The sequence below is a fragment of the Dermacentor andersoni genome, chromosome 11 (genome assembly GCF_023375885.2).
Source record: "Dermacentor andersoni chromosome 11, qqDerAnde1_hic_scaffold, whole genome shotgun sequence".
NCBI classification, from domain to species: domain Eukaryota; kingdom Metazoa; phylum Arthropoda; class Arachnida; order Ixodida; family Ixodidae; genus Dermacentor; species Dermacentor andersoni.
The window spans coordinates 111,263,277-111,277,267 of record NC_092824.1 but is presented as its reverse complement, the minus strand read 5'-3'; the positions used below and the strand labels follow the sequence as shown (position 1 = coordinate 111,277,267).

The 13,991-nt window shown below is 49.0% G+C and overlaps 2 protein-coding genes across 3 annotated transcripts in view; one reads left to right on the top strand and one right to left on the bottom strand.

Annotated features, from left to right (window-relative positions):
- Positions 1-13,991, bottom strand: part of LOC126539617 (sushi, von Willebrand factor type A, EGF and pentraxin domain-containing protein 1-like) — a 50,096-nt gene continuing 36,105 nt past the window's right edge. Inside the window, exons 24-34 of the mRNA XM_072285239.1 lie at positions 12,877-13,044; positions 12,026-12,199; positions 9,955-10,408; positions 9,040-9,244; positions 8,572-8,675; positions 7,276-7,612; positions 5,907-6,115; positions 4,211-4,438; positions 3,155-3,436; positions 1,289-1,637; positions 1-645 (exon numbers count right to left, since the gene is read on the bottom strand). Coding sequence (XP_072141340.1) covers positions 307-645; positions 1,289-1,637; positions 3,155-3,436; positions 4,211-4,438; positions 5,907-6,115; positions 7,276-7,612; positions 8,572-8,675; positions 9,040-9,244; positions 9,955-10,408; positions 12,026-12,199; positions 12,877-13,044 — 2,849 coding nt within the window. The 3' untranslated portion in view covers positions 1-306. The remainder of the gene's footprint in view (positions 646-1,288; positions 1,638-3,154; positions 3,437-4,210; positions 4,439-5,906; positions 6,116-7,275; positions 7,613-8,571; positions 8,676-9,039; positions 9,245-9,954; positions 10,409-12,025; positions 12,200-12,876; positions 13,045-13,991) is intronic.
- LOC126539497 (pancreatic triacylglycerol lipase-like) overlaps positions 12,111-13,991 on the top strand; it is an 80,081-nt gene continuing 78,200 nt past the window's right edge. For both annotated transcript variants that reach the window (XM_055075416.2, XM_050186361.3), the window contains exon 1: positions 12,111-12,193. The gene's annotated coding sequence lies outside the window, so the exon portion shown is untranslated. The remainder of the gene's footprint in view (positions 12,194-13,991) is intronic.

The following is a 13,991-nucleotide window of genomic DNA, read 5'->3' as shown; positions in this document are numbered from 1 at the left end:
TTCCTAATGCTCACGACTTTATGAACATTTTGAGTCCGTGCTTGCCTATAGGTGTATGCCTCGTTTGCGTGTTTGTCTGCTCGCTGTTTACATATATCTTTCACGCAACACTAGGAGTAGAATGCCGGGCTGTCGTCCAGACAGACACTTCCGGCTTTCGTTAAAGACATCTCTCTATATCTCTCTAAGACTAGTACTAGAATTCCTGTGTACAATTAAAGTCGCGTTGATCTTCCACGTCCAAGTTTCTGTCATTGTGCACAGTCCTCCGCGAAGAACACAGACGCACTACTGCCTTCCGAGTCGTCAAGGGGGGACACAGGAGGCCTCCGTTCCGCTCCAGGTGCCGTCTGGCTCGCAGACGCGAGAGGCACCGCCAAGGATATTGTGACCAGCGTCGCATTCGTAGTGAGCCTTGGCGCCCAGCCAGGCGCCCTCCAGGATCAGCCTTCCTCGGGCTGGGCTCTGCAAGGGTGGGCAATGGTCGCGGAGGCACTCGAAGATTCCCTCCCGCTTCCAAGAACCGTCGGACTGGCAGACGGATCTCGAAAGTCCTCTGGCCGAGTAACCCTTGTCGCAGGAAAAAGTGGCGTTGTGGCCCTGAGTGAATCCCGTGTAATCCACGCGGGCGTGCTCCGGTGTGACCTGCAGTTGGCAGAGAGGCATTTGAATGAACTTCGTTATAACGAAGCATTGAGCGCCTATGCTGCGAATATCTGATGATTTATATGAGTGCTACTAGCTCGAGTCTGCTAAATAAACAATGGTGGCATCTCAGTGGCGTGGCTGGCAGCGCTCGTTATAGTAATTGAGCATCTTTGCATCACCTTTCAAGCTACGGCGACAAGCACTGAAAAAATAAAACGACCTGTGTTCAGGCTTCCGACAATAGCTCTTGCTGTTGAATGTAGAGCCTGGCATATACCGCCGCTGTAACCAGTGGCATAGTCGAGAATTTTCCGTGTAGGGGTGGGAAGGGCACGAACTTGATAGGGGGAGAGGGCTGGGCAGGCGGGTGTTGTAGGGGGGAGTTGGGGCGGTACACGTGCCCAATGCCCTTTTAGACACCCGATACCAGAAACGCAATCACTGTTAGTCGGGAAGGACAGTTGATGTAAACCCTGATCGAGCCTCGTGCCAACTTTACAACTTGACTTTACCAGGGCCTTGAAAAAGAAGTCTCTAGGGCTGCAGCCCTTGTCATAGCTCTCAACGGTATCTTGATTATGGTTGCTGTTGGTTTGCCGTGCGTTAGGGCTAATTAAGGGAAATTCGCCGTAGACTATACCTGCAGAGGGGGGCACCGTCTGGCTCGGCACGAGGGCTCCCTGCCTTCCCAGCGTCCGTCACGACTGCAAAGCCTGGAGGTTGGGCCCGACAGGCGGTACCCGGGCTGGCAGGTGTAGTTGGATATGCCCCCCACCGTGAGTCGGTCGTAGATGACGTGGCCATTGAGGGGTTGCCGAGGTTCCGGGCAGGAGGAGTCTGGACATGGGCGTGCTGCCGTGCCGCATCCTTGCACCGGGTTGCAATTTGGCACGTCACTCTCCCACTGTCCGGTGTCCAGGCAGGTGCGTTGCTGCAGGCCGTCGAGGGTGTAGCCCGGGTTGCAGTGATAGAAGACGACGCTCGATATGCTGTTAAGGAATGGCCGTGGGGGAGAGGGCAGAAACGGAGAAGTCGCAGCAGGTTTAGGTGCAGATGTGGAGTCTTGTGATATACTGGTACCTAGCCCCTCTAGAAGATTGGCCAAGAATCGGGTAGGTCGAAGTAAATTGCAGAATAAAATGTCAACATTGTACAATTTAGGTTAGTTAGAATCGAAATACAGAGATTGGAAAGCCTGCATGATTTTGTGAAAATTAAATTTCTACCGTAACCATAAAAAAATAAAACAGCAGATTTGCTCCGGTGGGCCGCCTTTTCGCCTTCGTTTTCATCTTTTGACGATGCATATTATAAGTGAAACGCATCTCTTTGTCTTCGGATGGGTACATTCATTTACTAACGAGGAATTATACCTTTCAGCATGAAATGAAATTGCCGTGCACGTGAGTGTAGCACGATCGAAGCTACAAAGTATTTCTCGGAAAGAAAGCTCCATAGTTGGAAAATTCGTCCTGATGCAGAGATCGAAACCGGTGCCACCGCCTTATCGGGGCTGTCGCTCTACCATGCGAGCTAAGCAGGAGGCTAGCCCATCGCAGCGTGAGGCCGAATTGATAACTCGAACATATCGACGATGAATCTTGCAAATCAGTTCTGCGTAAGCTCGCAAGGCGGAGGAAAGTCCATGAAGGTTCCGTTTCGTTAATTTTCCTCCACCTTCAGGCTTCCGCGGAACTGATTTGCATTATTCAACTTTCAGCATGTATCTCAACGACACCTCTGTGTATGTAAAATGCGGCCTTAATTAAATGCCTTATTTCGGTCTGGCTCGCGTAATCGCGGCAGGCCTGGTAATTAGTGATTGGGCCTGATAGCTATAAATCTTTTGTATGGTAGAGGTGCTCTTTAGCTAGTTACTTCATACCTTACTAGTTTTAGGTTGTCTTTTCTTGCGCTACTGTACAACCGTGATCAAAAGTTTGCGGACCAAGGGTAGTGCAAAGAAGCTGAATTTCTTGGCAACTCAGAATGTCAGCATAAAACTGACGAATGCACCTCGATATTTACAACAACAAGTCCGAACTGCAGCCTTCAGTTTCACATTACATGCCAAAGCAACAAAGAATTTTTTTTTTTTTACAGATCCCCTGGTTCACAGACTTTTGATCACAGGTGTACATAAGAACGACTGCAAAGGCCTATTCTATTCCACTGGAATGTACAGCAACGCAGCGATCGCTCCAGGTCGGCACTAGAGCGAGGGTGAGCTTGCTTTCCAAAATTCGCTTTCCAAAACGTTTTGCAACAAGAGCGAATGGTTCTTAACTAATTTTATGATCACGTCGAAGTGATGCAAAAAGGGTTCATTTTTCGCTTAAAAGAAAAGAAAATATCCTCAATTAAAATAATTTTTGTTTTCTCAGACGTTTTAAACGCGAAAAAATTGCACTTGCAAAGCTGTATGCTTTTTGCCCTCCTCATGATAGCATCACTGTCGCCCTCAGTGACTAATTAACCAGTTCGTCGATGCAAGTTTTCGATGTACTTGAAATTAGTTCCCGAGACGACTCCGTTGACGGGAGGGTCGGGGGGAGGGCACTCGGCAAGAAGACACGTGGTCTCTCCGGGCACCATCCACGACCCGTCAGCCTGGCACGTCCAGCGGTCGACGCCGTGCAGCCGGTAGCGCGGGTCGCAGGACGCACGAACCGTCTCCCCCGTTGCGTCGTCCTGGACTAGTCTCCCGTTGGCCACTTGTCCATGAAGTGAGCAGTTCATGGGAACGCATTCGGGAAGCTCGCCGCTCCAGGTTCCATCAGCGCGGCACCTGGAACCCGAATGAACAGACGCATTACTCAAGGCTACGCTGTACGCCGTTGGTGCGATGTCGGAGGTCTTGAAGGGACGCTGAAAGGGGCCGTGAGATAACGTCAGGAAGGTCTTGCTAAGCCAGAAGAGAACGCAAAGACGAGTGAGGTGTTGACGATGTCGCGCGACTATTGCGTGGAATACAAAGTTGAGGTATTTAATAGAGTTTTAGGTTAGGGGAGGCCACCCCGATGTCCTCCTCGCCCGCAGGAGGTGCGCATTGAGGCACCCTAAGGGACGCAAACCGCCGAGTATACAAAAAACCCGAAGCGAGCAAAAGAATGCGAAGGGCTCACAGTGGAGTTTGCGTCCCCTAACCTAAAGCTCTATATTAACGCGTTCATTGGTATTTTCTAGCTGCATGGCTATACGTGAGTTGTACTTCTGTGAACGCAGAGCGGTTTGAATGCCATGCTAGCGCAACTCTATCTCACTTCCTTTCTAATTTTGTTTTCAGCTTCGAGTTACAGGTAATCTACATGTAAGTGGAACGTGCCTATAGATTCATTGGCTTTCTTTCTTTTAATTTTTAAATACCATCTAAATAATTGCTTGGCATGGCGGGGCATACTTACTTTCGGATCGATTGGCGCACATAGTTAACTTCGAGCCTTCCGTTACCGTTAAAGAGCGCGAGATGTTGCCTGTGTCGTTTTGTTCGCGTTAGCCTTATCATTTTGCCCATGAAGCTATAAAATAGCTCTGCTGTCACATGCGTATCGAGAAGGCTCACCTAAGAGCTTTGGGCCCAACGAGTCTGAAGCCCCGTTCGCAAGCGAACAGACTGAAGGACTGCGTGGTGTGGACCCGTCCATGCTTGATTGGCCTCGGCACTGTGCACGACGTCGGCTGACACTGCGGAGCTGAGTCCGACCATGTTCCATCGGCAAGGCACGTCCTCTGTTGGACTCCGTGCAGTTGGAACCAGGGGTCGCACTGGTACTCAACGCTAGAACCATAGCTGCGGAATCAAAGCCTCGCGTTAGTATTACCGTGAACGCCCATGTAGTTTCAGACTGTGTTATCTTTAAGGACAAATGAAGTGACGGCCACTCCTTTATGAAGATCAACTGCTTTATCCATAATATTTGGATAGGCCCATAGTTCCAGACTGCGGTACTCTAAGGACAAATGTAGTGTGGGCCACTCCTTTATGAAGAGTAACTGCTTGACTCGGAATATTTCGATAGCAATTATAGGGACGCCCGACTCGCGTTTGCGCTGTTGTCGTTGTGCTGTCAAAGTATCGACGTGCATGCACGGCCTGTGAGTGGAGGGTTAGAATGTCTCCAGGGACACGCAGTGCGCTTGGTTGCAAAAGCGACGAAGCCAAGCAAGCGCACCGTCACTCTGCGCTCGATCGGCTCTGCTGGAGCCAGGGCATCGTTAAAAATTATGGGGTTTAACGTGCCAAAACCACTTGCTGATTATGAGGCACGCCGTAATAGAGGACTCCGGAAATTTCGACCACCTGGGGATCTTTAACGTGCACATAAATCTAAGCACACGGGTGCTTTCCCATTTCGCCCCCATCGAAATGCGGCCGCCGTGGCCGGGATTCGATCCCGCGACCTCGTGCTCAGCAGCCCAACACCATAGCCACTGAGCAACCACGGCGGGTCCAGGGCATCGTTCTGGCTTTCTCTGCTGGCATGAGCGCTGTACGCACACGTCCATTAGCGTTCCTGTTGAGGAGCTGTGTGCATACCGCATCGTGATCCACGCACTGATCTCAGTGGAACGCCAAGCTAAATCTGTCTAATCCTTTGATTGGCCGCAGACAAATGCCGGAAGTTTTCCATTTTGCTCGTGCTTTCGTTAGAGAATATATATAGTCTGCTATGGTTGTCCTTGATCGTAGTGAACGCACTCCACTGGGGTTATACGAGCTCCCTCTTAAACGGGGTTAAAATTGAACAAGTACTTAGGCCCTAGCAAGGAGTTGCCACTACTACCTTCTTTCGAAGAGATGTATCCTGACAAGTGTAAGGTCGGTTTTCACTAAGACTAACATGTAAAATGCGGAAGCGAACCATATGTTTCACATTTCTAAGCTTTCAAGCAGATTGTGTGAGTTTTGGTGATAGATAATTAGACACAGTCGCTATTCGGTGATAGACATAGACCGCATGGTACACATCTATCGGCTTTCCGCGACTGCCACAGTCTGTTTTGACAAAGCAGGCTGCCTCCGGGTGATTCTATCAGCAACTAAGAACTTTCGCAACTTTTTGCGCAAGCCAGCATTAACTTTCAGTGCACTTACGTTGGTTATTGCATTCTTGCATTCGTTCTTTATTCTTGCACTCTTGCATTCACTTTTTCACCACCGCGTCAAGATGACTGACAACCGGTCGAATGCTTTTTGTACATATACGTGGTTCAGGAACAACTGAATTTGCCATATAAGCACATTTCAGGTCACGTACGTGGTGCTTGCGTAGACAGCAGTACCGTGGGGCACTTCTTCTGGCTCGGGACACGATACGACGTCGCACACGATGTCACCATTCCACGTTCCGTTCGCTGTGCACGTTCTTTGGCCAGAGCCCAGCAGACGAAAACCCTCTCGGCAGCTGTACTTGGCCACGCTTTGGAACTTCGTGCTCTCTGACTCCACTGCTTGTCCGTGCTCTAACTACACAGAGCGAAATGAATCGTGCTTGTTCATTGCTATGGTAAAATGCCATGAATCGACCACTGCAACACACTTCTTGCAATAGTTTAGGTAGGCTTAATGCTACAAAGCAGTAGGATGGTATGTGTACTGTCGCCAGGAAAAATATCTGCATGTGCAGGACCAGTAGCATATTGCGAGCATGTGCGAGCACTTTTATTCAAGTTGACTGCTTTTAATAACGTTGGCCCCGTACGTCATGCGCAAGTTCCAAAGTGCGTTCCGACGTGTTGCAAACAGTATATAGTAGCGGTCCTGTCAGGGAAACTATTGCAGTAGGTATGTGCCTGCAACATCGCCGCATTTCAAAGGCTTCATATGACTTGGATAAAATTACATCGCGCTTCAATTGGGCGAGCCGATCCAGTGACTTGGAATTCATAGAAACGATTTTACTTATAATTACACACTGCGGGAGCACTGTGGAGCATTACAAACGCAAGGACACCAACTCAACAAAAGGTATGGAGATGTGAACGCAGTGCTATTAACCTGCCGTTTATTCCTGTACTTACAAAAATTAAATATTCTACAGTATAGAGAAAAAATATATATTCAAGCATAAGTAGGTCAGTGCGGGTGACCTATGGCGAAATTCTCTCTGGTTTGGAGCCATGCTTAGTGATAAACACCGCGAGCAATATTCTCGGTCTACCACTTTCCGGGTTAGGATCACTTTCGCGATATTTCACGTGACTCGGCACCGAACACGTCGGAGTCCACCAGCAACACCGTTCCTGGCACTTTGCCAAGACATATTAATGGTGCGGGCTGATATAAAAACAAAAAATGAATATAAAGAAAAAGAGACTGCTATAAGACAGCGTGCTGAGGAACACGGATGCGAGGAACGCTGTCGCTCGCAGACACCGACTCGGCCGGGGGTGACATTCTGGGCAATGTCGAATTCGGCCATGCTGGCTCACTGAGCCAATCGGAGGAGCCGTAGTAGCCTTGTGAACCAATCAGAGCCCACAAAATGGCGAATCTGACAACATGGCGTAACTTGACAGTGTCAAGTGTAACATCTCGGTGCCGATTATAAGGCGAAAGTGATCTCAACCCCGATAGCGATCGACCGAGAACACGATCCCAAGAAAGTGCCACGTTCTCGATCTAACCGGGGGTGGCGGTCCGCAGTCCACCGGTACGCAGTCGGGAATCGACGGCGCCCACAGTCCGCCCCAGCCGCACACCGCCGCCTCGTTGCCCACCAGGACGTAGCCGTCAGCGCAAGAGAAGCGTGCCGTGCTGCCCAGAGCAGTGTCCGTGTATGAGAGGACCGCGTGCGGCCCCACGATAGGCTCGGAGCAGTGCGCAGGCTCGCACAACGGCGTCTTGGGTGGCGACCACAGTGCAGCGTTGTGGCAGATTCGCGCAGAGGCGCCGCGCAGCTCGAAGCCGCGGGAGCACGTGACCGAGACCGTGCTGCCCAGTGTCCGGCCCGATCCGGTGACTCTGGCGAGAGAGAATATGCAGGCGTACATTCGGTCTCGCTGAAACTATTAATCGCTTTTAGGAGTGCTGCTTCTTGGATGAGTTTATAACTTATTCTGTGGGACGTATGAAGAAGCACTGCAATACAATACGAGGCAAAAAAATAAAGTGGGTGGGCACAGATCCTAAGTGACCTGTTCTCAGCAAAGCTAGACATGCATGTTTGATGAGCATCCTTGAAGGTTTTAATATTTAAATAATTTTTAGGTACGTTTACAATGTTAATAATTATGCACGATATTGTCCGCGGTAGCCTCGACCACGAAACCAAGATTTTAGAAATCTTCCGGAATTGTCTTGTGCTCGTTGTGCTAACAGCACTCCCGTGCGTGTGTTTGTGTGCCTCGCCGGTTAACAGTCTTTGCATCCCTGAACAACGTAAACCGTCGTCGAAGTACGACATCGGCTGTAATCATGCAACGGGATTCGTGAAGTTTATAGCATGGGTTGAGAATGGATTAAGAATGAGCCACCCACCGCGGTGACTCAACGGATATGTCACTTGCTGCCTCACGTGCGAAGTCGCGGAATCGAACTCAAATCGTGGCGGCTGCGTTCCACCGGGGGACAGAATACAAAAACACACAAGAAACACACATGTTGAAATGATGTTTCGGTGCACGTCAGTTAATATCACGTGGTCACATTCAATGCCTCCCGCTGCCCCGCACAGAATGCGACATCCCTGGAGGACCGAGCTTAGCTCGGATATAGGCATGGATTAAGAATTGCGCTTGTGGTGTGGTTTGTATTTCTTTGTCTCAGTCCTAGTCGCGCTGCGCTATTTGAATAGCTATGAACCAACTCGCCCAAATCAAAGTTTTAGTGCATTAAAAAGAAATCGCAACGTAGGCATTTCGTTTTCAAAGCAAGTACTTGTGACCCGACCGAGGGAACGAAATTAGCTTTTTCGTACTTGCCTGCCATTAGCGACAGGTAGATGAGGCGGGCACTCGAGAGGAACGCACGTTGGTTCGTGGTCGCTCCACGACCCATCGTAGCTGCACCTTCTCCAGCGGGTTCCCTGAAGAGGACACAAAATGGTGTTCTGTGATATGACAAGGTAGAATTTTCGCTAGCTGTTTTTAATTTTCTTGAGACAGATATGGGGGGAACACGTGCACATCCAGAGAACGCATGTGAACAGCTTTCTAATAGTCATTAGAAGAGGGACGTAAATTACTGTGTACACACACTACTAAAATTAGGTATAATGGCGCTCGTCTTGTCTCTATATCATATGTGTATGCGCGTTAGATTGTGGCCCTCCTCTAGTAACTATGTTTCACCAACTATAGCCCAACAAGAAGCACGCATATATACGATAGCGTTCTAATAATTTCATGCTACGAGAGAGGAGGGCGTATACGCATATAAAGAGGTCTCACCAGTAGAGTGTAATTAGGGTGACACAGGTAATTGGCCATGGCTCCATACTCCAAGCTCGCGGCAGTTACTTCGCCGTGTTGAGGATTTGCGGGCGTTGGACACTTCATAGGCGTGCAAGTCGCTTCCAACGAAGACCACGTCTTGTTCGCCAGGCAGACTATCTCCATGCGACCAGAAACCTTGTAGCCAAGATCGCAGTGACAGCTACATCAGCAAGATAAACATACGAAAAGACAAAATGGCATTTTAGCTGCGAACGCATAATACTGTGAGATTCTAAGCTTCATCCTTTAGGATGCGCCCAGAATTTTCCGTACAGATTATGAGAATGCCATTAGTTCTTTTCTTTTTCTTCTGAAAATTATTCAAGCGTGTGTTGAGAACGTATATCTTCGGTAACCCGTAACTAATAAGTATGGCATGTTGTGGTGGTAAGTGTTTATTTGTTAAACTAGACTGATAGTTGCCTGCCAACCTAGCGAATGCTTCGGCAAATGATTGCCTGAAGTGTCAAATATGTATGTTGATCCTTAGAAATCCTTATTCTGTAATTTTTCGGCCGAGAAAGAGTATCAACACGAAGTTAACTCGCTGAGAACATGACATTTAGCCTATAATCATGTGGGTACGGACTTCCTGGACTGCTAGAAGATGGGTTCTTCAGTTGCTTGAAGGAGGTGCTTACAGATCAGGATAAAGAACGACGCCAGGCAACTCACCGGACCTACCTTGCACTTACCTTGAGACCTTGTGGATGGCACGCTTGTTGGCCAGGCAATGAGTACAGTTTGCACTTACTGTGAATGTTGTGATAGTTACGCTGGCCGAGCGAGACGTCTGCACTGACAGGTGCGGTTTGGAAAGGGGCGCTTTCATATGACAAAGATAAAGCAATAGACCAAGAAAGCACCGACCTCACGACGTCTCCGAAGAAGTGCCTGTCACCAGCTTCACACAAGACTCCTGCCGGTAGGTTCGTGAGTTGCCCGCACGACAGGCGCTCGCACGTCGGTGGGTCGTGCGACCACGTCCCCACTTCTACGTCACAGGTCAGGGTCTGCGAACCTCTAAGCACAAACCCCTCGCGGCAAGAGTAAGTGACCGTCACGACGACGCGCGCACCGTCCATTTCCGAGACGAGTCCCGCGACACCATTGGCTACCGTGAGCGGTTCCTGGCAGCTGATTGGCTGGCAGATGGCGTTGAGAGGGCTCCACTCCCCGTGTTCCGTGCACACGAGTTCCCTCTCTCGAAACTCGTAACCCTTTTCGCAGGTGACTCGTAGCTTGCTGCCCGGCCGAAACTGGCTCTCGTTGAAGGGAGCCAGCACACCGTTTGTGACTTGCGGATGGGTCTCGCATGTGATGCCTGTGAAATAAAAAAGAAACAGTAAAATGTCCTGTAGTAGAATTGAGATACGGGCGTTCCGCGTTCATCTTCAGTAACGTTACAGCACAGCAAGAAAAAACAAACGAGGAATGACGGGACAAGTGCTTATTCGGCTGTTATAATCTTAAATTATTTATACATGCTTGCACTTATAGTCTGTTTTGTGTTGGGCTTTTGTGGCAAAGCAGCCAAACATTATTTTGTAAATTCGCAATTCAAGTTTTCAGTAAAATATTAGCTGCGGGCAACTACATTTCGTGTCATATCTTCGTGTCTTTATATGTGTTTAGATTTTTTACCAATACTCAAGATGTGTAACACGTCTGTTGATCGGACTTCTCTCAAGAGTCCGAATTACGTGTCATTAACAGAAGGCGAATTCTTGCCAGACAAACGAAGGACAGCCACTGTTCAATACCTCCTAGTAGCTACTGTAGACCTTCGATTCAGTGTAATCACTTTCCTGGCGCGGATTTCTCACTGACGCCATCGATAATCTGACGCATGAGGTTCTCCTAAAATCTTCCGCTGATGCGTCGGAGCGTGCACTCTACGCGTTAAGGAAGAACCGGCACAGTCTCCACCGGCCTCTTTCACCGAGAATTGACGACGCGTATGGAGAGTCGTCCGAATGAACAAATATCGCCTTTTTGCTTTCATGTCTGTGTCCAGTATCGTTCGGATCATACGTCTTCACAGGTAGCTAGGATAGTCATTTTTACTCTTTTGGGTGAACCAGGGCTCTCCCTTACTAATCTGCTTGACCATCAGCAGTATGATAGAAAATATCCAATCTGGTTTACACGTGACATGTGGGTTCGAGCCTTGCACGTGTGAATCAAGTAGCTTTCCCACCATGGAGGAAGGAAAGGAACTAGGAGGGAGCATTACGCCACACAGCCAGCCTTGGCTACTTTGGCAAGCGAACTCTGCGCGAAGCCACTCCATTCGCTTGGAGAACGTTTGGTTCCCGGTAGTTGGAACACTGAAATAATGAAAGACCACGAGTACGAAGGACGAAACTCTGAAACTACTAACTCTTTCATCTTGTCAGTGAACACGTTTGTATACATAGCGATAGGACTGAAAGACGTGGCAAGGTCACATCTGATGACGTGAAAGGCCAAAAGTCCCAAAACTACAGGTTTTACCTGCATCCGTTGAATCCTGCGAACTTTACCTCGGCTTCGGTAAGACGAGATTTATTATTTCAGTAATAAAACTCGGCGCAACAAAATCATGAACGTGCACCCGTTCATCGCTTTACTAGATGCGTGCGTGTTCGGCTGCCGTGTTGCAGCCCTGCCTGCAGTGCTCACGCCTAGCTCTTTCCTTCTTCCATGTTTCCCTACGGAATGTTTTGCTTCGTGAAACTCCATGACGAAAACCAGTGCGTTCGTCGAAACATCGGCTTCACCAACATTCCTGGTTCGACCACTGTTGATCATTTTTTATATTATATAGCCATAGATGTATAGCCTCTATGATCTCGTGAATGCAAGTTTGGGCGTTCCTTCTCCGGGCCTGTCGTACTTTACTTGCTGGTATGCACGGTGTGAGTAAAGAAGGCATGTTGGCAGCTCACTGACGTCTTACTCTCGCATTGTGGTTCTTCTCCGCTCCAGCGCCCGTCCTCTTGGCAGCGTCTGTCGGCAGAACCGAGTATGCGGTAGCCCCTGCTGCAGACGTAGGTGACCTTGGCCGAGTACCGGAACCCCGTTCCTCGGACGCTGCCGTTTACTGGTTCTGCTGGAATTTCGCATGGTACGCCTGCAGAAAATTCAAGGGTAATATTTGGCGAGCCGGCTCTGACTTGGATATACCGTAGAAATAGCTGCTGTTTGCTTCACATTTGTGCAAAAATTTCCTTTTTCTTTTGCAAGATACGACAGTATTTCAATTCTCGAAGCATGGGAAAAGTACGATGTTGTGTAGTTAACTAAATTAAGAAACAGCAGCAGTACGACGCCTGACATTGACATTTCAACCGCCAGTACACTTGCACCGGTCAGAGCTCGTACGAGCGTGGTTGCTTGCTTGATTCTGCTCGAGGAAATCCATCAAACGTTTGTATTTTCCACTTAGAAGCATATTACGCTTTCGCTGAGATAGGATGGGCGACGTATATGGCGAAATGAAAGAAGCTGGCCGAAATCAGAGATGCAGCTGCATAAAAAGAGGCAGAACTGATAGGTGAACATTCCGTGAAGATCTTATGACCTATATCATGGTAGACGAGCAGCTCATTATTAATGTCGCTTGTTTAAACATTTAACCGATGCAAACGCGTTTGTTGGTACACAGAGGCGGTAAACGAGATCGCACGGCTGCTGCAGCATTTTTGCAGTGTGCTCACGGAGGTGCGACTTTACTAGAGTCACCGATATAACACTTCGTAGCAGCTCCACTCTAATGAAAATAACGTCTTACAGAGTGACTATACTCACCGATGCACACTGGTATCGGATGCGACCACTCCCCTGACGCGAGACACCTACGGGTTGTGGCCCGCTGAACGTCGTGTCCCTGGTCGCAGCTGTAGGTGGCTACGGATGCAGTACTGGTCGTCGAGAAGCTGACCAATCCGTGGATGGGCGCTGGAGGCGGTGGACACCCTGTCCAAGGCAAGACAGCCTTCTTTAATTGCTGACGAAAGCACAAGCAATCACAGAATGGCGAATTATTTAAAAATTGGCATATTCGAAAAGACTACTTTACTGGTAGGTTCGGTTAAGGTAAGACGAAGTAATACTGGTAGTATCGTGAGGCACTCTTTCTTCTCCAGGTTCTTATGTATTGCAGAGTCAATAACTCTTACGGAAGGCACATCGGTAGTGTTCAAGCACTCGTAGCAGCTTAAGTTTGACATTTAAAGCGATACATGAGTGTTCTATTCATAGATATTCGAAGTCATCCCTTCAGTCAGAAGAAATTGATTATATGTGGTGCTTTATGGCGCAAGGCCGAGGTATGGCCAAAGAGCGCCATGACAAATGGCAATGTTAACGATGTATTATGTATGGTGTGGACAATGAGTTCCTCATGGTAAATGTGACATGGCTGTAAAAGGGCCTAAAAAACTGTCGCTGTAAATGGCGTAAAACATATAGGTACTAAAATAATGACACTGATTAGTTAGGGATGTGGGCTATGGCAATTGTGTTTCGTTAAAAACATGTGACAACGAGACAACAGCGACACTAGAGCTTTAAGCGGTGTTACGTTTCGCCTACAACGCGCGGTAATGCCGGCGCGGATGCAACGGACGCCGGGGCTTTGTTCAAAGCGGCGGACATTTTGGCCCGTTCGACGCCGCCGCAACGCTTCCCCGCCAAGCGCGTCCAGGCGTGTTTCAGTGCCACGTGTCTTCGTGTGTGCGTGTGTGTGTGTGTGCCCTCGCTTGTCAAAGCGCGGCAGCCGGGGAGCGGAGTTCCCCAAATGAGGAGCCAGGAGGTCTCTCGGCTCGACCGTGCACGCCGTCGTGTGGGCGGGTTGGCGATGCGTCACTACACTCGGTTCACCATGTCTCTCGGCTCAACATGTCTCTCGGCTCGACCGTGCG